Raw genomic sequence first — 23,076 nt, 5'->3', positions numbered from 1 at the left:
GCATAGTAAGTACATTTATCCTACTATAGATGGTGAGCGTAGAAATGAGCATTTCATCGTGAGAATTTCAGCATGGTTAGGAGTTGAAACTTGAAATTTGGTACACAGTTAGGGTGCATTACGAGAACACACACTAACAAGGGATTTTTTGAAATCCCCCTACAGGAAAAGGGACAGGATTAAGGCTTCAACAATGGAAGTGTTAAGAGAAAGCAACGTGCAAGATTTACAGGTGCAGATGCGGTTTTTTGTGTTAAATCGAACATAATTTTAGACCCATCTAAAAATTTTCTAATTAGTCTGGAAACAGGGGAACCTAATTCTTGCATTCTATGAAAACGGGTAAGATTGGCTGTAATGTAATAATCTTGATCTTCGCTATCATTACTTTTTGCCCAAGCAACGCCAGGCTTATCTGTTAGTATCAAATAATATAGACAATACCATGGTATCTTGACTTATGAATGTTCCAACTAATGAGTTTTTTGAGATATGAGCCATCTCCAACCAGTATTTTGCTTTGAGTTGAGAGCTAAAATTTCAGTTATGAGCCAGCTTCAGCTACCCCATGCAGCAAATGCCACAGCAAACCATAGATTAAGAAAAAGAAGATTGAAAACTGCCATACGGTATGTGGTGTACTAATATTTGAGGCAGTGCCACTAATGTCAAGGGAAAGAAGCATGCAAGACAATATTGTGGAAATTTTTCCATTTTCAACTATTTGTCATTTTCGTTACTCTTTCAATGGCTGACAGGCTAGCTCAGGCATGGCCAACATACGGCCCATCTAATGAATTCATGTGGCCCGCGATCAATCTTTCAATATTAGCTACTCAAGTTCGAATAGTTCAATGAAAAATTCTGACACCAAAAAAAAAAAAAAGAAGGAAAAAAGGTCAACAATTCACTGTGCGTTTAGAGTTAACCCTCCATTGCAAATCTCGTGAGTATAGCATAGAATGTTGATAAAGCATGATAATGTGAAAAATGTATCTGTAATCTCTATGTACAATTTAGTCTCTATGGGGTGACATCACAATGAGATCTCGCACCACCTCAAAATCTTCCTATGGCAGCCTCTGGTTTGGTTCATGAAAAAAGTTTTTTTTTCAAATTTGGCCTGGGGCAAAAACTGTTGGCCACCCCTGGGCTAGCTTATAGAAAAATGTGATCAAGTGACATAGGCATTTGTTCACTTCTATGTTATGTGTGGCACCACTGTCTCTCATTTCTTGGTTTTCCATCTTTCCTTTCTTAATCTATGCAGCAAATGCTGCAACATTTGCAAAACTTTTGCAAAACTTCATTTTCCAACCATGGGTCTAAAGAAACTGAGTGTGAAAGACAGTACTGAGAAGAAGTGGGTGATGTACATTGAATTAAAGAAAGAAATTATCGCAAAACATGACCAAGGTGTGGGTATAGTCAACTTGATGATGCAGTACAAGTGTAGCACTTTTATGATCTGCACCATACTGAAGCAGGAGTCAATAAAGGCTATAATGCCAGCCAAGGGCGTTAAAATAATTTCTGAACAGTGGACATCTATCCATGAAAATATGGAGAAGCTGCTGATGGTGTGGTTGATGGCGGAGCAGCTTGCAGGAGATACCATGATGGAGTCTATAATCTGTGAGAAGCACGAGCTATTTATGCTGATTTGCTGCAGCAGACCCCAGGCACTTCAACAAATGAGGCATTGGGAAAGCTGTTTAAAGCCAGTTGGAGCTGATTTGAGAATTTTAAAAAGAAGACTGGTATTCACTCTGTTGTCAGGCATGGTGAGGCAGCAAGCGTGGATATGAAGGCGGCTGAGGATTACTTCAAACCTTTTGCCAGAATTATAGCAGCTGAAGGATACATCCCCCACCAAGTCTTCAACTGTGAAGGGACAGGACTCTTCTGGAAGAAGATGCCAAGGAGGACTTATATAACGGTAGAGGAGAAGAGGATTCCAGACCACAAACCCATGAAGGATAGGCTAACTTTCATATTGTATTCCAATGTGATCAGTGACTGATTAAGCCACTGCTCATTTATCATTCAGAAAACACCTTAGAGCCTTTATTTCTCATAAGATTCTGAAAGAAAAGCTGCAGGTTATGTGGAAGGTAAATCCAAGGATGTGGGTCACCAGGTAGTTCTTTGTTGAATGGGTGAATTGATCTTTGGTCTTGACGTTAAAAAGTATCATCCAGAAAAATAACCTACTCAATCAAGCTCTTCTTGTCCTGAACAATGCACTTGCTCACCCACCTAACCTCAAAGATGATATCCTCGAAGAGTTCGAGTTTATAAAGGTTTACTACCTTCCACCCAGCATTATCCCTATCCTGCAGCCCATGGACTGGCAGGTGATTTCTAATTTCAAGAAGCTCTTCACCATGCAAGCTGTTTTGCTGCTGCTTTGAGGTGATGGAGAGCACAAACCTCACCCTTTCAGAGTTCTGGAAGGACCACTATAACATTGTGATATGCCTCAGAATTATTGATATGGTTTTGCAGGGTGTTACAAAGAGCATGGAACCTCTTGACCTCTGCATAGGAGAAGCTGTGGCCTGAGGTTGTGTCTGAAATGGACTTTGAAAGACTTGAACCCAAAGCAGCAGTGGTGGAGCAGATTGTCACCCTTGGCAAGTTCATGGACCTGGACATGGATGAAGGTGTCATCAACAAGCTCATTGAGGAGCACTCTGAAGAACTGACAATGGATGAGCTAAAGGAGTTACAGATACTGCAGCACACTGAGGTTTTGCAAGAAATAGGTAAAGCGGAGGAGATTATCTCTGCAAGTGAGATAAAGGAAATGTTGGGAATGTGGGAGAAACTTTCAGACTTTATTTAAAAGAAACACCCAGAAAAAGTTGCAATTGGGCATGTGATGGTGCTATTTAATGACACTTACCTAACTCCTTTTGGAAACATTCTGAAAGGGGGGATGAAACAGACTTCATTGGACAGGTTTTTATTGAAAATCCCTGTGGATGAAAGTGAGGAAAGCTTGGCAAAAAGGGCAAAAATCAGTAAATAAGATTCAGTTTAGTTCAGCCTTTCTCCTTCACCTCCATCAGCATCTCAAAGTCATTTGACATCCAAGGTAAATGCTGTACATTATATTTAATAAAACCAGTTTATTGCAGTACATTCTTCTGTGTTTTTATACAATAATCATTGTTTATAAATACATTTTTCTTATTTAAAAAACATGTAACAAAAAAATTGCCGTATTTGGTGGGTCCAAAATGCATTTGAATTCATTTCAATGGAGAAAATTGATTTGATGTATGAGTAATTTGAGTTATGAGCTCTGTCACGGAACGAATTAAACCCGTAAGTCAAGGCACCACTGTATTTTAGTAGATTTTAAATAATAACTAAAATGTTACAATGTGAATTTTATTTTAATTTTATATATTGTTTTAATCTTTCTAATATAATCTGGTAATTAACCTATTTGATGTTGAAATTTTTATTTGTTGCCTGTGACGCCATGTTGAATTTTCATCGATGTTAAGCCTAAAATTTTTTTTTTTAATAATAATTGTGTTTACTGTATCATAAAAAATTATTTTTTTATGTTTCACAAGCAAAATATATATATTGAATATTAAAAAGTTCGTTTTAATATAAAAATTGTGATGCAAAGTGACATCTAGTATCAGAAACATTCCAATGTAAACACGGAAATATTCGGGATCGCCCACGCAGGTCAATGAGGTCAACCCAAAAATTTTCGGGATCAACATAGGACAGGTTAAAAACAAACTGAACCACTTTTCATTCAGCTGCAGGCATGATAATAATAAATAATTGGCAAATAGTAGTTATTAGTTAATTGTTTATTGTTATCTTATTCTCTTTTCTATGATTTCCTCCCCTTTAATTATAATTTTTATCTGAGAATAATGCTAAAATCACATATTGCTATAAATGATCAAAAGATCTATTTCTATTGTATGTTTCATTTGCTTTATATAAATTGCATATAGATTATACATAAATAAACAAAATAAAATGGTTTGAATAATGTGTACTCTTATTTCAAACATTTGTATACTTAAAAATTAAATGTTTAGCTGGAGTCAGAAAAATCATCTGGAGCAGAGCTAGAACCATTTCCTGCTTCAAAGCCTTGTTGCAATATTACCAGTCTCTCTTAGCCATCAAACAAATAAACAAATGGTCCATGCAGTTGGATGTGGGGCAGTAGAAATCTTATGGCATAGTGCTATGCATTTCGCTAGCATTTCATTTACATTCATCATATAGTAGTAACACCTTGCAATAAATTTTCATTTGTACAGCCATTGTTTGTTGTGGTCTTTTGTTCAAAGGACTATTTAATGATTGATGAGTGTTTACACATTGCCAATTTGAGTTATTATTTGCAGCTGTGGTGTCTTGTCACACCTATCTTAAGACTAACTGTACTTTTCATATGCAAATGATGGTATGGTGTGTAGAGTTCAAGCCTTCTATTTGCACACACTGTTTCTATGAAATGTCATTTCCTACTAATTAAATGATGCTCTACAACTTTCTCATTTACCATTTTTCTATATCTCTCATAATTTGAGATACAAATGATAACTTTCAAAACTTACTATTAGGAATCCTGCCATCAGTGTCATCTAGCACATGGTCAGTTTACTATACCAATACCTTACTTTTATAGCTTTAGATTCTTCATTCAAAAGTTATTTGAGTGACTTACTACTTTATTGTGAACCTTGTATATGAAGAATATATAATTTTTATTCCATTATTTTGGAGATTCTGTTAATGTTAAATTTTCATTCTGTTCAGACGTTCTCTTGTAGATTTGTTTTTTATTATCTGTGTTTATCTTTAACTTTGTTATAAATATAGTTATAGTTATGTTAATGTAAAATAAACATTTAAACTCATATAATCTATGAATTAATATTAAGATTTTGTCTCTGCATTTTTATAATTTAATTTCTCTGTAATAAATATCTAAAAAATGTCTCATTCATTCATGAATAAAATTATTAATTTATTAATAATAATAATTAATAAAACTTTATTATATTATTAATGTATTTTTTAGAAAAGAAACAAAATATATGGCCGCATTGTAGGTTTACGACCTCCTAATTTAATTTATTCATATGGAATTCGAACACCAGCAGAATTACTGAAGTCATCAGGATGGATGCAAAAGTGGGTACAACGAGAAATAAGTAATTTTGAATACTTAATGCATTTAAATACAATTGCTGGGAGAACCTACAATGATTTAAGTCAATATCCCGTAGTAAGTATACTTTGATTTTTATGTTTTAAAATAAATTAATAAATGTATAAGAATAAAAAGCTAAGTATTTTTCAAGAATTCCAATTGTTCTCTATTAAAGAAATTTTAAAACTAAATTAGTTTTTATTAAGAAAATTTCATTTAACTTGAAATATAGTTTACAATTAGTTCATTTATTTATTTCTATATAGCATAAGAAAACATTAGTTCTGATTTTTATATGTTATCAATTTTTAGTATAAATATATAATTTTAAATAATTATTATAATAGAAGGTCTGTATTTGTGGGAATTATGTTCTGCAAAACTATTGTGAATATGGGAAGAAGAAAAATATTGAAGAAAGAAAGTTAGAGATTGAAAAAATGAATAATACTAGAATAAAGTTACATTTTCACACAAATAAATTTTTTATTTATTTTATCTCAAACTAAAGATAAAATTAGTAGAAAGATAAATACATGCAAATTATATTTTTTTAAAATATTAGGAACTGTTGTATGAATTCAGTTCAATTCATACAACAGTTTGTACAAGAATTCTAATAAAATGTCACACACTCTTTGATTTCTTTCTTAAATTTTAGGCTCTTCACTTGTAATCATTACATAATGCAAAACATTTCTTTTTCTTTAATTTGAAATTATCCTTCAGATGTATTGAATGACTTTAAACGTAACTGGTCTTAGCTATTACTTGTAAATACAAACAGATATGTTTTTAAGATAATCATTAAAAATTGTCTCTTTATTCATTACAGTAGAGCATTGATTATTCGACCCCCAATTAACCATTACATCAGTTAACCGACTGTTCTAGTCTGCAAATTTCAAATGTCCGCTAGTGATGTGGCATTACAATATTTAGCTATATCTTGGCTACTTTAATATTATTTTTGTTAAATTTTTGCGTGCTTTAGCTGGCATCAACAGCTCGACCATTGAAGGGAGGCCAATATTTAAACGAGACTTAATTTTCTAATTATGAGTGGTTGTTTGTTTTGTGAGCAATAAAATAATTTTAAAATAATTTTTAACGATACAATAGCTATGATTATTATTTTAAAAAAATTTGTTAGGCTAAACATCAATGAAAATTCAATGCAAAGTTGGTTAATAGCGATATACTAATATACTAATCACATGGGATATCCTAATATACTATACTAATAATGTATTTTTTCCTTCTTTTCGGATATCCGATTTTTTCAGTTATTCAACCAACCTGAGTCACCAATTGAGTCGGATAATCGATGCTCTACTGTATTTCATTATTTTTCTTAATCTTTTCACATATAAGTGAGTTTTAGCTTCAGAATAAGAAAAATGGTAAAAAATATTTGAATATGGAGCTTCTGTTGCATAACAATATATAAATCAGTGTCTGTATGATTTCTTTAATCATACCACTCACTATTTTGATACTTATATTTACATACATTTGACAATGTTTATATTTACATACATTAGTGTAAATCTTCACTAATGAGATGAAACTTGATTGAATCTACTGTTTTAAGTAACTTGATGTTGTGAGAATCTGGATTCCAACAATTGGTAAAATGATAGAAATTTTAAGAATGACATAATTGAAGAAAAATGTTGAGTCATAACATAATAAAATTTTAATTCACTGATGAATTTTTACAAGGCATCATTGAATTTTTGCAACTCAGGTTTGCAGAGACAATCAACTCTCACCAGGTCCCAAACAACTCAAAGTATTGGTATGTCACCTAGCTATACATTATCTAGAGTTCAATCCTTGAAGCCTAATCAATGAATTAAAAAAAAAAGGAGTGGGAAAGGGTTTAAAACAAATTGAAGTCAGAATATGTTATATTGAATTACTTGAAAATCACATCTGCAACATTTTTTACTGTGTGTAGTGTAAGAATGAACTTGTAAGAACTATTGAGTAATATTTAAAAGGAACTATTGATAGATAAATAACATCAAGGTCTCATCCCACAGGACACCTATTATGAATGTAAAAAAAATTTTTTTTTTGCTAGATGATATTTTTATGCAGCTGTAAATTTTTATAGGTATGTGTGATATATGCTATGCTAATATGCAAAATGGAATATGTTGCACAGATCTTCCTTGACATACTGCATTCAGCATATTTGATAAATACACATCAAAACTCAATAAAAATAAAATTAAAACATTTCTTCAGTAGGATGACTACACAATCTGATTTGGAATTCTGAAAATATAAAAAAATATGAACATAAATTCTTTTTGTACTGTTTAGTTTAAATTATTATTAATTTATAAAAGCTAACTTTTTCTATTAGTCTCTGTGAAACTAACTTTAAAATATTGTAGATATTGTGAGGAATGAACTTGTTTTTCTTTTTAACAACATTAAATGGTTAGTCTTATCAGTTGCATACAGTAAGTTTTTGATCTAGAGTATTAATGAATTAATGTTGTTATTTTTTAATTTAATTATTAATGTATATGTTTAGTTTCCTTGGATTCTTGCGGATTACACATCTTCAGAACTGGATCTTGATAATCCAGCTGTTTATAGAGATTTAAGCAAGCCCATTGGAGTTGTGAATCCAAAAAATATAACAGAAGTTAAAACAAAGTAAGTAAAACTGTTTTTAAGATTATATAAATTTTATCATATAGCAATTAAATTAATTTAATAGACAATGAATACAGTTGTCCCTTGATAATCCGACAGGTATGGGACCAAAGGTGTGTCAGATTACCAAAAGTGTCCGGATTACCGAAAATAATTACATATTTCGCATTGTTTTGCTAGTAGTAACTTACAATATTCTCTACTCCAACTGTTCGAACAGAACTGCTCACATAAAACACACGAAATGTGTGTCATCGTGTAAAAATTGGATGGGGAGATTCACATTGCAACATGCTTCTGTGCAAGCAGACACGTAACAAGGACGGGTACCTTGACGGGAGGTGCGTCGGACTACTGAGCATGTCGGATTAAAAAACGTCAGACTATAGAGGGACAACTGTATTTTTATAATTTTGATTAATAAATCTAATCAGAACTTTAACATTAATTTTAATTTTTATCTGAAGCAATAATTTGATGCTATTCCATTTGATCTATTGGAAATTAAATCTATTTCTCTTTTAATGGTTTGGAATTAGATTTTTCATACAGTCAAATCTGATTCACTGAAAATCTGACTACAGTCAAATACAGTTAATTTGAATTTTTTTAAATATATTTTTATTTTATTTTTGTTTTTAAATTTGACAAACAATCACTGAAATTTGGTCATATACTCTGTTATTTTTATTTTTATAATTTATATTTAATAATCAAAACAAAATAAATATTTCACTTTTACATTAGACTATTTATTTTGTTTATGGCATCTTTCTCATAGCTTTCAATTGTCCAGAAAGTTCACAAGGACAGTTGATATTTATCTTTCAAAAATTAACAAATATATATACAGTAGAACCTCAATTATCCAAACTAATTGGAGGTGGAAATAGTTCAGATTAGGAAAAATCTGGATAATTGAAAAAATAATAATTGATAGTGAAAGACATGTACTGTACATACAGTATGAATAGTTTTTATTTGTCTAGATTTACATATACTGTAGCTTCAATATTAAATTACTGTATTTTTTTATTAGGAAATTCAATTATTGTTTAACTTTAATTTTTTCACTTTGTTTTTTTATATCTGAGATCGTTGATGTTCCAACAACATGTTTATTAGCAAGGTTGAAACCAAATTTTAAATGTGAAAACATGTACATCAGACATTCAACGCCGCTTTCCTGTAAGCCTAGAAGTTTGACAACGGTGTTTGGATAGTCAGTGGAATCATGCTCGATATTCCAAATACCATTGTCAAACTTCTAGGCTTACAGGAAAGTGGCGCTGAACGTCTGACATACACGTTTTCGTGTTTAAAACTTCGGCATCAACCTTGCTATTATATAATGAACGTCCAGACTCACCACGTTTCAAAGCATTGATTATATCCAATTTGTCTTTAATGATAATACAACACAACATGTTTTCTTTTCAATGACATATCAGTAATATTAAAAATAAATACTGAAATTAAATTATGATCAACTTTTCAAGAAACAAACGTTCGTATTAAATTTGGACAACTACTGACCGGTACTAACAGTTATGCATTCCATCACGTACATAAACAGTGTCGCTATTTGCCGAATGCAAATCAGCAAATTCGTAAAATTTTTGTTTATTTTGAATAATCCGGATAATTGAGGTTCTACTGTATATACATTTTGTATGTATGTATATGTTTTAATAATTTTTTATTTTATGTAACTGGCATCTTTGTTTTTAAAATATATACAGTGGGTGATCAGTTAACGAACAGATCGGATAACGAACACTTTCGCGATGGATTTTTATGTTCAGACAACGAACACGTGATCAGATAACGAACACCCCACAGAACAAACACAAGAAGAAGCGACGTAAAATAATGAATACCGCTTGGTCTTCCCTTGTCTTCGGGCAACAATTTGAAACTTTTCAGAGTGTGGGAGACATTGACATCGACGCTCAAGTCAGTATATACCGATCGGATAGTATTCCTCTGAACTTTGAAATTCTCCCTTGTAATTCCAGCCTTTTATTTTTCTGACAAAACAATTCTTTCGTGTATTCACGAGACTGTTGGGTAGGCACTCATTAAGTTTTGCGTCTGTTTTTCTTTTCGAAAGGTGAGAGTATAATAGCAAAGGTAGAGAGTGAGCAGAAGATTCCTAATGTTGCTGGGCAATATGGCGTAACAGGTAAACAGGTCATCGAAGAGTTCATAATGTAACCTAAAACGGATCCGACGACGGAAGAATGCCAAGAACTCTCGAATGAAGAACACCAAGAAACTCGACGAGATACGTTTTCTTCCGAAAAAGAGGATTAATGCCAATATCTGTTATTAGAGATTATTTGTAGAAGTGGGAGGATGTCAGAACGACGGTCTTAGAATGGCATCCAAACCAGGTTGAGGCTTCGGGGTCTCTACAATTACAATGCTATTAATTACTTACGAAAAATCGTGAAGAAGAGAGAAAAGCGATCGACATTAGACAGATTCTTTTATGACTAATAAAAATGCAAGACTGTGTATATATGTATTTTTATTATTACATATAAATAAACATAGTAAGAAAGTATATTTTTTTTTATTTTGGGGGGTCTCCAGAACGAATTAATTAAATTCCCATTAAAACCTACGGTAAATCGATAATCGGTTAACGAACAATTCGGATAGCGAACAAAGTCTTGGAACGGATTATGTTCGTTAACCGATCACCCACTGTATATATTTTAAAAACAAAGATGCCAGTTACATAAAATAAAAAATTATTAAAATTATGTAAATTCTGAGAAATATGATAAGAAAAGAACCTATATGGAGTGAGCATATAAGATGAAGGTCATAGATTTTTTGGTGAGATATCTAAAAGCCAATCATAATAAATAGTCATTAAAAAATTTAATGACTAAAATAAAGTAAGCAATCAAAATATTTGAAATGCTCAAAAATGAAGGAAAACCTAATCTAATCCTAGCTAGATTTAAAATGGGAACCCAAAATTCAATATATTTTCATGTTTGAAAAAAATTTTTATGCAAGGCATAATTTGTTAAGGTATATAGACTATATGGTCAATTTTTCAAGAAATATGGGAAAAAGGTCAATATTCAAAAAAATTTGCAAGAGCTTTGCTGTATTTTGAAAGTCAGATAGCATGCACTTGTTTGTTTACATTTTTACGATGCAGAATTTTCCCATTTTATTGACTTAACATAAGGATGATTTTTGGCCCCAATATCTCCCTAAATTTTGACTTTTTTAGTAACTTCAATCACACAGGGATACATTAATTATTAATGTATCCTTGTGTGATTGAAGTTACTAAAAAGAAGCCAAAATTTAGGCTTAGTAAATTAAAAGAAACTAGTAACAGAAATGATCAACCAATATCTCCCATTCTAGATTGAATTTTAAAATTCAGTCCCCGACATGACAAGCCATTTTATTACTTGACTGATTTGAACAAAATTTTGCACATTAATACAAGTCATTACATTAAGTATAAAAAATGTTTCAGTGATTTGTCAATTTGAGTCACTGCCAAAGAAGCATTCTTGCTTTACTTGCTGTGCTTCAACAAAATAAAACGTACTTTTTGTATCAATTTCTGTAATGTTGTCTTTATCCTTTATTGTCAGAGATTATTTGTTATGCTAACTCCTCTTAAATTGATTCCCTTTAGTTATTTTATCACTGTTGCAAGCATGTGCCATATGCATATGCTTATGCAATGTTGGAAAGATCTCTTGTCCCTGGATAAGTGACCATCAATGACTTTTGTTTCTGTTTTTGTAAGTCTCTGTAAAATTCTTCATTTATCTTTTATATATATATATAAAAGATAAATATATAGATATAAAAAAAAAGATATATAGATATAAAAAAAAGATAAATGAAGAATTTTTCTAATTCAATTACATTATTCTTGTAAAATTTCATTCCTACATTCATTTCTTTGAAAAATTCAAGATGTTTTTTATTTTTACACGATATAGTAATTTAAATTTTTCATCCTATTATTACTTTTTATTGTAAACATATCAAGCAAATGCTATGCTTTCTTTACTCATTTTGATATAATTTACATATCCATTTATCTATATTTTTAATTATGCATTTTCTAAATCCTACATCTCAATTAATATGTTTTAATCTTGTTTTAATAAACATGTGAGAAAGAAAATTATTATAAATTCATAAAATCAGTTTTCAATCTATCATATAAAATATTTATTTTTATTTTGCTTTTCATAGACACAATGTNGACCGAAATGTAAGAATGAACGTTTTATTACCTGGTTGACATCATTCGTGCACATCACAAATCGTGTGTTCCTCGAGTCTACCAAAAAGTAGTTGATGGGGCGATAATGCAATGTATTGCTCTTAATTAATCATATAAAATATTTATTTTTATTTTGCTTTTCATAGACACAATGTAGTGACACTTTTCAAACACTAGGCAGATTATTCATCTTTTATTTGGGTTGGAACGCTAATTACAAGACACATTTTGGGCTCCAGCCCCTCCTCAGCCAACTAAACAATAAAATCAAACATGAGAAGAATGTACATATAAACACGCGAATGCACAAGAAACTATGCACTATGTAGATATATCACATTTAAAAGTTCAATATGCATCAATTACATATATAAAGACAGCATACGTAATCTCATTCCGTAGGTTGGGTAAAGAATGAACAGACCAACAGATTTTGACGAGTTTTTTTACCATTCGTCTAAATAAATCAAATTTGCAGAAAGGTATATTAACGTCTCTTATACTTGTAATTTGTATCTTGGCATATCACTTAAATTTACACAATGACTGTTGCTACTGTTACAGATAGGTCTCACACACGACCATCACAACGACACAGTCTGGTTTTCTAATTTGCATATATACCAACAAAACCAATTTAAAAGAATTTACAGTAATTGATAAAAAGTTGGATACCAACTGCAACAATGAAACTTAAAACTTGTTAATATATTAATATTAGTTAATAATATAATTTGATTTTTACAACCATTATGCAAACGTACGTGATCTTTAAACACGGATGATTAATATTACAATGGTATTTAATATTCACTAACATATTTATAACATTTTTATCCAATTTTCACTAATTTTAACACTTAAAAATAAGAATTGTATAAATAAAAATTTATTTTTAATGATTTCTACACTCTTTAAATTTTCTGTGATATGTCCTCTTTTCTTTATGTAAAATTTCTATATTAGATTTATCAATGTTGCAGTTATTTAATACATAATGATCATGGAACACAGAATTTAGTCAATGATACTTTAAATCAGATATATCTTCTTTGACCCATATTTTAAGCTTATGTTTTGTTTCATCTATATAAAAACTGCTATTTTTGCAGGTACATGGTATTTTATATACAATATTTTTCGTGTCATCCTTCATTATTTTTTGTTTTTTTGTACTTTGTTTAGCCTTTAATCTGGAAAATAAATTTTCATACTTTGGGACAAGTTTTATGTTATTTTTCCTCACCTTGATATCAATTTGTTCATACATATGTTTTATGTATGGAAAACCTAAATATGTTATTTTTACTTTTGTATTATCATTCTTTGTTTTAGTAATATTGTCTATTTTCTGTTGCCATTTATTAATCAGTATGATTGGGTACCCATCTAAAATAAATTTTTTCTTTAATTCATTTATATGTTTACATTTATTAATTTCTTTACTAGTTCTATTCTTTATTTTCTTATACTCCATATAAAAAACATTCTTTTTTATATATAAAGGTATATTAGAGTTATACTTTATTGTGGTATTAATCGAACAAGGTTTTTTGAAGAGTTCAAATTCTAATTCGTTTTCTTTTCTTGTTATTATAACTACTGTATACTGTTATCAACAGTATTTTCTTCTTTAATTTTAAATTGGGTTCCTTTATCTATGTAAAGAGAAAAATCTCTCGTTCAATTTGGAAAAACTTTATCTATGCATCGTGCTGTCATCGACATGAGAGGTAAGAAAAACAATATGGCGTAATCAATACATTATAGCGAAGCGGGAAAAGATAAATAATAAAAAGGAATTGATATAGTGAAGAATAAACTTTAAATGTCATTTCTTTGTTTACAGGTGAGAGTGTCAATTACATTTCAAAAGTGTTATTTTGGTAATGTAACTTTAAACTAATAAAATAAAAAACTTTGTTTACAGAGCAACACATCATGGTTTAATTCGTTTGTCGAATCATTCCTTTTCGAAGAATTTAAAACCTTATATCTATTATTTAAGATTTAATTTATTATTATTTATTATTTTTTCTATTTCCTTAATTTTAACTTCTGCATCATTGTATATAATTAAAACATCATCAACATATCTTTTATAATATTTTATACCTGGTATATTTTTAATTGCTTTGTCTATATCGATCATTATTATTTTGGCATGCTTTAGTCCGATAACTGAGTTCATACTGATTCCATCATCCTGTGTGTAATATTTCCCATCTATCTCAAAATAATTGCTTTTATAGGTAAACTCTAGTAATTCTGTGATATCAGGTTCTACTTCTATTTTCTTAAGATGATTCTCAATTAGTTCCCATTTTATCAATGGGTACATATCAGTCACATCTAGACTAGCCATTCTTGATGTGTTTTCTATTTCTACGTGCTTAAGATCGTATTTATTTTTATATTTCTTGTATTATTGAAATAGATTTTTAAAAAATATGCTAGTAGCACTTTCTAGTTAATAGTATTGAACAAACAATCACTGATAAGTACTATTCAATACTACCCTATCAGTATTAGTTCAATTTTATTTTCTGGTTGATTATTTTGCTTTCTTGTCTTAATTGTAATTTTTTTTTCTTCCCACTTTTTATCTCATCTATCACACAATATTTATATTTATATTTAGTAACTTTTTTTGTAAATTACTATTTATTTATTATTTGCTTTACTTACAGATATGAAAATTTTATTGATATAACTGGAACAGTAGAAAAATTTCATTATGGCACCCATTATTCTAATTCAGCTGGAGTGTTGCATTACCTAGTCAGAGTTGAACCATTTACTTCTTTGCATGTAGATCTTCAGAGTGGAAGGTATAAAATGAATTTTAGGATAAATTTTTATGTACTTGTGTTTATTTTTATAAATTATATCTTTAAAATTTTAATCACTTTCTTTGTGACCTTTTTATTGATATATAATGTAATTTTTGTACATTATAAAAATTAATAATTAGTTTACATACATATAATTAAGATTTATATTATATATATAAATTTTAATTATATGTATGTATAATTTATATTTGTATAATGTATATGTCTTAGCCAAATGCTGAAATTTGCTATTTCATGAAGTGCTAGCACATCCTGTAATAAATATTACAGTAGAACCTCTATTATCCGGATCTCCATTATCCGGATTTTCGATTATCCGGATATTCCAAAATAAACAAAAATTTTATGAATTTGCTGATTTGCACTTGGCGAATTACGACACTGTTTATGTACATGATGAAATGCATAACTTGTTTTGTTTCAACAACGTCTCACCCAGCACAGTGGTCGTAAACTCTTAAATATATTTTACGTCGTAATAAAAATATAACTTGACATACGTATTTATAAATAATTTATATTCAAATTACATCATTTCTATGACCAAGGGCGGAGTAAGGCATGGGCAACGTGGGCCACCGCCTATGCCTCACGGTCCGAAAGGCCTCGCGTTTCGAAGATTTATGCATTACTTAAAAGCCGCGAACGCGACGAAAAAATTTTACTCGTCATGAAACGATAAATAGTTTGTCAAATTTTCATTCATAAAAATGCAGTTTCGACTGCTTTTTATTTTATAAAATCCATCTTCTTGCGTCATCAGAGGGCCTTTTAAACAATAGGTAGTCTGTTAGCGTTGGTCAGTAGTAGTCCAAATTCAATACGAACGTTTGTTTCTTTAAAATCTGATCACGATTTAAATACAGTATTTACTTTTAATATTACCGATATGTCATCGAAAGGAAAACGTGTTGTATTATCATTAAAAGACAAATTAAAGTACTTGTTTCGATTATCCGGATTTTTCCTTATCCGGAGTACCTTCATCCCCAATTAGTCCGGATAATAGAGGTTCTACTGTACTTTCAGAATCTAGTTTTTCTAGCCACTTCTTGAAATGTTAACCTGCTGTCTGCAGATATTGAAATAGTTGTGTATTACATCATCTGTTTAATGAAACTAGGCATTTCATGTAACATCTAACAACATATATTACAATTATGTGCAAAATATTCAACTGTTTTGTTTTACACTATATGCTAACATAGTATAAAACAAAACAGTTGAATATTTTGCACTTCTGCATGTTATAAAATGCAAATTCCTTGTAATACAAGTCCTTGATGGCAGTTTTTACATATTTTAAGGAGTCTTTTTTTTTTTTTTTTTTTGCTTTTTCCACTCTCTAGGTTTCAACAAATTTAAATTTTGTTTTGTTTTTAAGAACATTATTTGTTTGGTTTTTTTATTTCAATTTAGATCATATACTTGTTTATTGCAGTCTCAGAACTACAGTGAGTACATAAGCACTAATGCATATAGAAAACTTTTCTGTGAAATAAAACTTCTCATGTATACTTAATATTAATTACAGACACATATCTACATAAGTGAAAACATAAAATAACTAATTTGGCAAATCTTAACTTGTGCATTTGGAAAATCTACTTTATATTTTATAACAGACTTTCAGCTTTAACATACAATAAAGTTTTACAATTATTAAATAATAAATTTTAAATGTAAAATATAAATTTTTTGCTATATTATTATGTTTAAAGTATATAATTATTTACTACAGTTATTTTTGCTATAATTGATGTATATTTATTTAAAACTTATAACTTTTTGAATGTAAATTATTTAATAAAAAATACAACATACAGAAATTAAAAAATATTCAGTTTTTATACTGTTTTTAGTATAAAACAGTCTTGTTTTATACTATGTGCTAATAGCCAAATGAAATACCTAGTTTCATTAGACAGATGCTGAAGTATGCACCCATTTCAACATTTGCAGAAAACAAGTAATTATTTCAAGAAGTGACCAGAAAAACTAGATAAATTTCAGCATATGGCTATGGCATACATACTATATGACTATACAGGGTGCATAGGAAAGTCCCTTTAACTGGAAAATTCTTGCAAACAGAGAGAGATACAGCTATGCAAGTGAGGTAACGGTATAGTAAAGCTACTACGCCTGACCTAATGCAAACAACAGCAGCGTCCCTAGTGGCGAAAATTGGAAGATAGACAGTGCAAAACAAAAACAGATAGAGCAAATTTTCCAATTAGAAAGTTTTAGAGCATCAATTAATTAGTATGAAATGACATGTGGTTTACATGAATAAGATAAATTGTCACCTGTATACCCAAAAATGTCCAAAAGCGATGCATGCCATTTTGTGTAAACGTTTGAAAGGAATAGCCATAGGTATGAAGAAATACACACAATTCATTGCATAAAATATGTGCTTACGTCAATACAGTTTGATAACAATGGCATGTATCATGAGCAATGACAAACTTTTCAAACATACACAACATTAACTTGTTATTACTGTGTGACAGTTTGCCTTTTCATTGTTTTTTGTGTGATGTTATCAAACTGTATTGATGTAAGTACATATTTTATTGCAATAAATTGTACTTCATACCTATGGCTATTCCTTTCAAACGTTTACACAAAATGGCATGCATCGCTTTTGGACATTTTTGGGTATACAGGTGACAATTTATCTTATCCATGTGAACCACATGTCGTTTCATACTAATTAATTGATGCTGTAAAACTTTCTAATTGGAAAATTTGCTCTATCTGTTTTCGTTTTCAATTTGCACTGTCTATCTTCCAATTTTCGCCACTAGGGACGCTGCTGTCTTTTGCATTAGGTTGGACGTAGTCACTTTACTATACCGTTACCTCACTTGCATAGCTGTAGCTCTCTTTGTTTGCAAGAATTTTCCGGTTAAAGGGACTTTCCTATGCACCCTGCATACATATTACAGTTACAAATTCCATTTATCATATAATAAGAAATGAACTATCGAGTTTATGAATTTCTAGATTTAACAAAAAACTAATAGTGATATAACATTTTGCTTTATGGTACTTATTCTATACATCATTTAAGCTTTAACTATAGATTTGCATCTTTAGTTTTTCAAATCCATCATTTATAAAATAAAAGTTTATATTTTAATGAAATTGAAATGAATATAAAGCTGAATAATTTTTGAAAATCTTTATATTAATGAAATATTTAATTTTTCAGATTTGATGTTGCAGACAGACAGTTCCATTCTTTAGAAGCAACTTGGAAAATGTTAATGGAAAATCCAAATGATGTGAAAGAATTAATACCTGAATTTTTCTATTTGCCAGAATTTCTTGTGAATATGAATGGTGCGTGATTAGCTACAGGTGAATTCATTTTAATTTGTTAAGAAATATACATAAAATATTTCAGAATATTCATTAATTTGAAGTGAATTTATTCTACTCTACTGAAAGACTGTTCTTAGCAAATTTTGTCAAACACCATTACTAAAATACAGTTTATTAAAAAGATCATACATTAATGTATTAAACATTTTATGAAGAACACATCAGGATGCAAAGTATTTTCAGGACTCAAAATTTCTTTGGAACAAACAATATTTTCCTGAAAATTATTGTGCACAACATAAAACAGTTTACAAATTACAGGAAATTCTCGTTAATTAGAACTCAGATAGTTTGAAATCTCATTAGTTCATAACTTTACTTTTTTCCCAGCCAGGGATATAGTGATTTACATGTTAAGTGAATTTGGTTAGTTCAAAATATGACTACTTTGTAATTTAAAGTGAAAATTATATCCAAACTGTGATAAGAGTATGTTAACTAGTTTGTTTAGATCAGGGATGTCCAATCCACAGGCCACACTGTGGCCCACTTAATATTTTTATGCGGCCCACTGCTCCCTAAGTTTTTAGGTTAATTTTTATTTATTTTGGTAAAGTATGTCGTAAAAATTATTCTCGTTTCACTTGATACACTTTATTATGGTAATGATGAAATTGGTGGCATAATTTGTAACTGACCAATCAAAAAAGTTAGTGGCATGATCTGTCATTTTGATTGTTTCAGTTTCAAAGATTTTTGCAATGAAGTGATGCTGTTAGTGATAAAGAAATGTGTGTCTTTCACCAGGAAAATGAAAAAGACATATAACTCTTCTGTTCAAAAAAGTGCCAATTTCAGTAACTCAAGTCTAAGCCTAATGTCAAAATGGAAGGGGCTAATTTATTCTTTATAGAAATAAAGAATAAATTAGCCCCTTCCACTTGAGCATTCTTTCTAATTACAGGTATATAATACAGGCATAGGTCTATCTATCTACAGTAGAGCGTCGATTATCCGAAAGTCAATCATCCGAAAGAATTCCAGTCGGCAAATTTAAATTTTCGCCAGTGCTGTGGCGCTGCAATCTTTGGCTATGTCTTGGGTTACTCAAACATTTTATGTTTTTGATACTAAATTAACTTCTGAAGTGTAATTTTTTATTGTTTTTATATTTTTAAATATATTTATTTTGTTTGTACAAAATAAAAAAATAATTTTTAATGATACAATAGTCTTTGTTAGGCTTAACATCGATGAAAATTCAATGCAAAGCGACACGCAACGGAGAAAAATTTCAACATGGGATAAATTAATATTTTTTTTCGTACATAATCGGTTATCCGAAACATCAATCTTCCGAACAACCCAGTCCCTAATTGATTCGGATAATTGACGCTCTACTGTATTTTCAACTTCCGATTATATTCATAATTATTTCATCAACTTGTAAATTTATATTTTTAATAGCCTAACATTTGGTCATGGCATCTGTTATTTTTCTTTTCTCAGTATTAGAAGAAAAAATTCAATATTTTTGGCCAGAAAATATTTAGTAATTGAAACATGCAATAATATTATCTGTCTTATTTTTAATGATAAAATTGTCATGAGAAATTGTCCATTTTCAGAATTTATGAAAAAGAAAAGAATTTCCTGTGAACTTTGAAAAATAGAGTAAATTATATGAAGTTTTTTTTAAAAAATTTAACAACCAGATTTTCTGATTTCAGAAAAATAGAAACTGAATTAAAATTGTATAATGATCTATTTTCATTTAATTATGTGGAAGCATGAGCTGAATACCAGCTAGAAGTGATTGAACTTCAAAGCAGGGAATCTTTGAAAACTTACCATAGAGAACATTACTTTCTTAAATTTTATATAGTAGTACATTTTTTTGATGAAATTGTCAATTTAGCTAGAAAACTGTTGTGCATGTCGGGTAGTACATATTGTTGGAAGCAATTCTTTTCGTGCATAAAAAACATCAAAATTGCTGAAAGAAATAGATTGAGTGATTCTCATTTAACTAATATTCTTACAATTAAAACTTGTATCATAAAAGCAGATATTCACAATATTATAAAAAGAAAGCAATGTAAAAAGTTGCATCAAATTTATTTTTATTTTGTGTGAATATAACTTCCTTTTTTAATGTCAATAATACAGTATTTTTTATAATATATATATCTATTATTAAAATTTGATATTCATATTTTGAACTTTTTAAAAGCATATATATATATAAAGTACCTTTGTGGCCCACTGAATATACCTAAAATTTTAATTTGGCCCATTAGGAAAAAAGGTTGGACAACCCTGGTTTAGATCAAAGTGCTTCCATACTATAAGAGAACAATGGACCAAGAACAACTCTAATGTGGTCAATAAGGCATTGCTTTTACAGTAACACGTTTTTGGGTGTTACCTTAGGATACAATTATGCAGATGTGTATGAGCAAATTTGTCAAGCATTGTGTGACCAAGTGAGAATGTGTGTCAAGAACAGGTGATGATGTTTCTCACTCTTGTTAAGTACAGTATAACTACACAGACATGAGCAAATGGGAGAAAGTGGTGTGAGATGATGATGACACATGTTTGTGTTGAACTCACCACAGAGAAGTGTGAATTATTGCACTATATGGAAGTAAAAATGAAAATAGTTCCACTACAACACTTACTACTAGGAAAGAAAAACTTTTGTTCTTAGGATTACTTCAAAATAAACACAAAAAAAAAACAAAAATATGTTCCTCTTCTGTGGAAACCAAGAAAGGATAAAGAATTTTATTATATTTTGTTAATAAAACAGAATTATATGACTTTATGTATATCTATAGTTTGAAAAAAAAATCTTTTTATATATATATGCAGTAGATGGAAGATATGAGAAACCATCTTCTGCTCATGCCAAGGTGTATGTCAGTATTCAATAAGAAGAGGCAAGACATGATAGATAGCATGTCTTGCCTTTTTAACGATACAATAGCTATGATTATTATTTTTAAAAAATTTGTTAGGCTAAACACCGATGAAAATTCAACGCAAAGTTGGTTAATAGCAATATACTAATATACTAATTACATGGGATATCCTAATATACTATACTAATAATGTATTTTTTTCATTATTTTCGATAATAGGGTTCTATTAGATATTTATGAGATCCAGAAATTCACTCTTCTAACACAATTTCTCACTTCTTGCTTGTGCATGATTTTTCTTTGTGAGAACTATATTGTTTGCAACCTCTCACTTGCTACTAGATTTGTATCTGATAGTTGCACTGTTACCCATGGACTACTCCTTTTTTCCTCTTTTCTCATAAAATACAGTTGGTTTTGGGCTAAAAGTAGCAGATTAACATATTTGTAGATTCTAGGTTATTACATTTGGGTGACTTACAACTTTTTGGGCCACATTAAAAATAATTTGGGCTACATTTTGAGGAATTCTTCTTTACTTTTTATAAAATCTATCTGGCAACTTGTGAAGTTCTCACTGGACATGTGCTACTTACTTGCAGTTTATTTATTATTATTATGTTGTGAATGTCATGCTCAACTGATACTGATGCCAAGTGTTAAACCAGACTAAAGTCAAAGCATAGCTACCCAAACAAGTGTAACATTAAGCTGTGTTATTGGTATGTGTGTCAACATCTAGAAACTTCCTAACAATGTGACATGTGTTCAATATTTCAGCTTTCTGTAGTGCCATGTTTGTGTTTTTATTAAGGTTTTATTGTTATTATTATTATTATTATTATTAATTATTAAGTAACAAAAATAGCATTCTGTACGTGTGTACATATAGCTGTATTCCATATCCTTAATAAAATACATCAATTACATGGCATTTGACATAATGTAGAGAAATATGTAAATTTCAGATAATTTGAAGTCGTGATTATTTTGTTCCTTGAATTTTGAACTAACAAGGATTTCCTGTATTACTGCATAGTTTGGAAAGTTCAAATTAAATCATACAAATAATTCAAAGGCTATTATATAATTTGCCATGCAACACTAAACCAATAAATTAACATAAACATTTTTTAATTAAAAGAATGCTTTAATTTAAGCATGTGTCATCATCATCATCATCATAGTATACAGTAAAACCTGTCTATGGCGACCACCCACGGTTCCTTCAAAAAGTGGTCTTTTAGACAGGTGGTGCTGTAATACCATATTTCCATATGTATTTTGTGCACTTTTTAGCCATTTCTACTAAGCAAAACTCGAGGCAAGCAAAAATAAGCAAATTTTTTCAACGATAGGGCTATATTGGTATTGTATTTTATTCTTATCGGATAACCCAATTTACAGGAGTCGTCATGATATTATAAGACAAATTTAATACCAATATTTTAAAGATTAATACAATACTCGCATTTTCTCGATTATAATGCACACTTTCTTTTTTCCGACTTAATTAATTTGACTCGGTTCTTTTCGTTCGCTCCTCAGTCACGTGTATTACATCATCAATATAAAACTGTGTCCTATCTCTTCATCACTTTGCTTTTGGTTTCGTTAGTTTAATCTTATTTTAATTTTTAAAATACTGTATTTTTTTAATACAATAGAGCATCGATTATCCAACTCCAATTAACCGTTACATCGGTTAACCGACCGTTCTAGTCGGCAAATTTCAAATGTCTGCTAGTGATGTGGCACTACAATATTTGGCTATGTCTTGGCTACTTTATTATTTTTTTT

At 30.0% G+C, this 23,076-nt stretch overlaps 1 protein-coding gene across 2 annotated transcripts in view; it reads left to right on the top strand.

Moving 5' to 3' along the window:
- Window positions 1–23,076, top strand: part of LOC111639464 (neurobeachin-like protein 1) — a 111,009-nt gene that overhangs the window by 45,343 nt on the left and 42,590 nt on the right. For both annotated transcript variants that reach the window (XM_023385357.1, XM_023385358.1), the window contains exons 13-16: window positions 5,075–5,281; window positions 7,758–7,882; window positions 14,852–14,992; window positions 18,237–18,367. In XM_023385357.1, coding sequence (XP_023241125.1) covers window positions 5,075–5,281; window positions 7,758–7,882; window positions 14,852–14,992; window positions 18,237–18,367 — 604 coding nt within the window. The remainder of the gene's footprint in view (window positions 1–5,074; window positions 5,282–7,757; window positions 7,883–14,851; window positions 14,993–18,236; window positions 18,368–23,076) is intronic.

This window comes from Centruroides sculpturatus, unplaced genomic scaffold, assembly GCF_000671375.1.
Source record: "Centruroides sculpturatus isolate CEXI.00-Female unplaced genomic scaffold, Cexi_2.0 scaffold1356, whole genome shotgun sequence".
Lineage (NCBI taxonomy): Eukaryota > Metazoa > Arthropoda > Arachnida > Scorpiones > Buthidae > Centruroides > Centruroides sculpturatus.
This window is presented reverse-complemented; position numbering and strand designations above follow the sequence as displayed.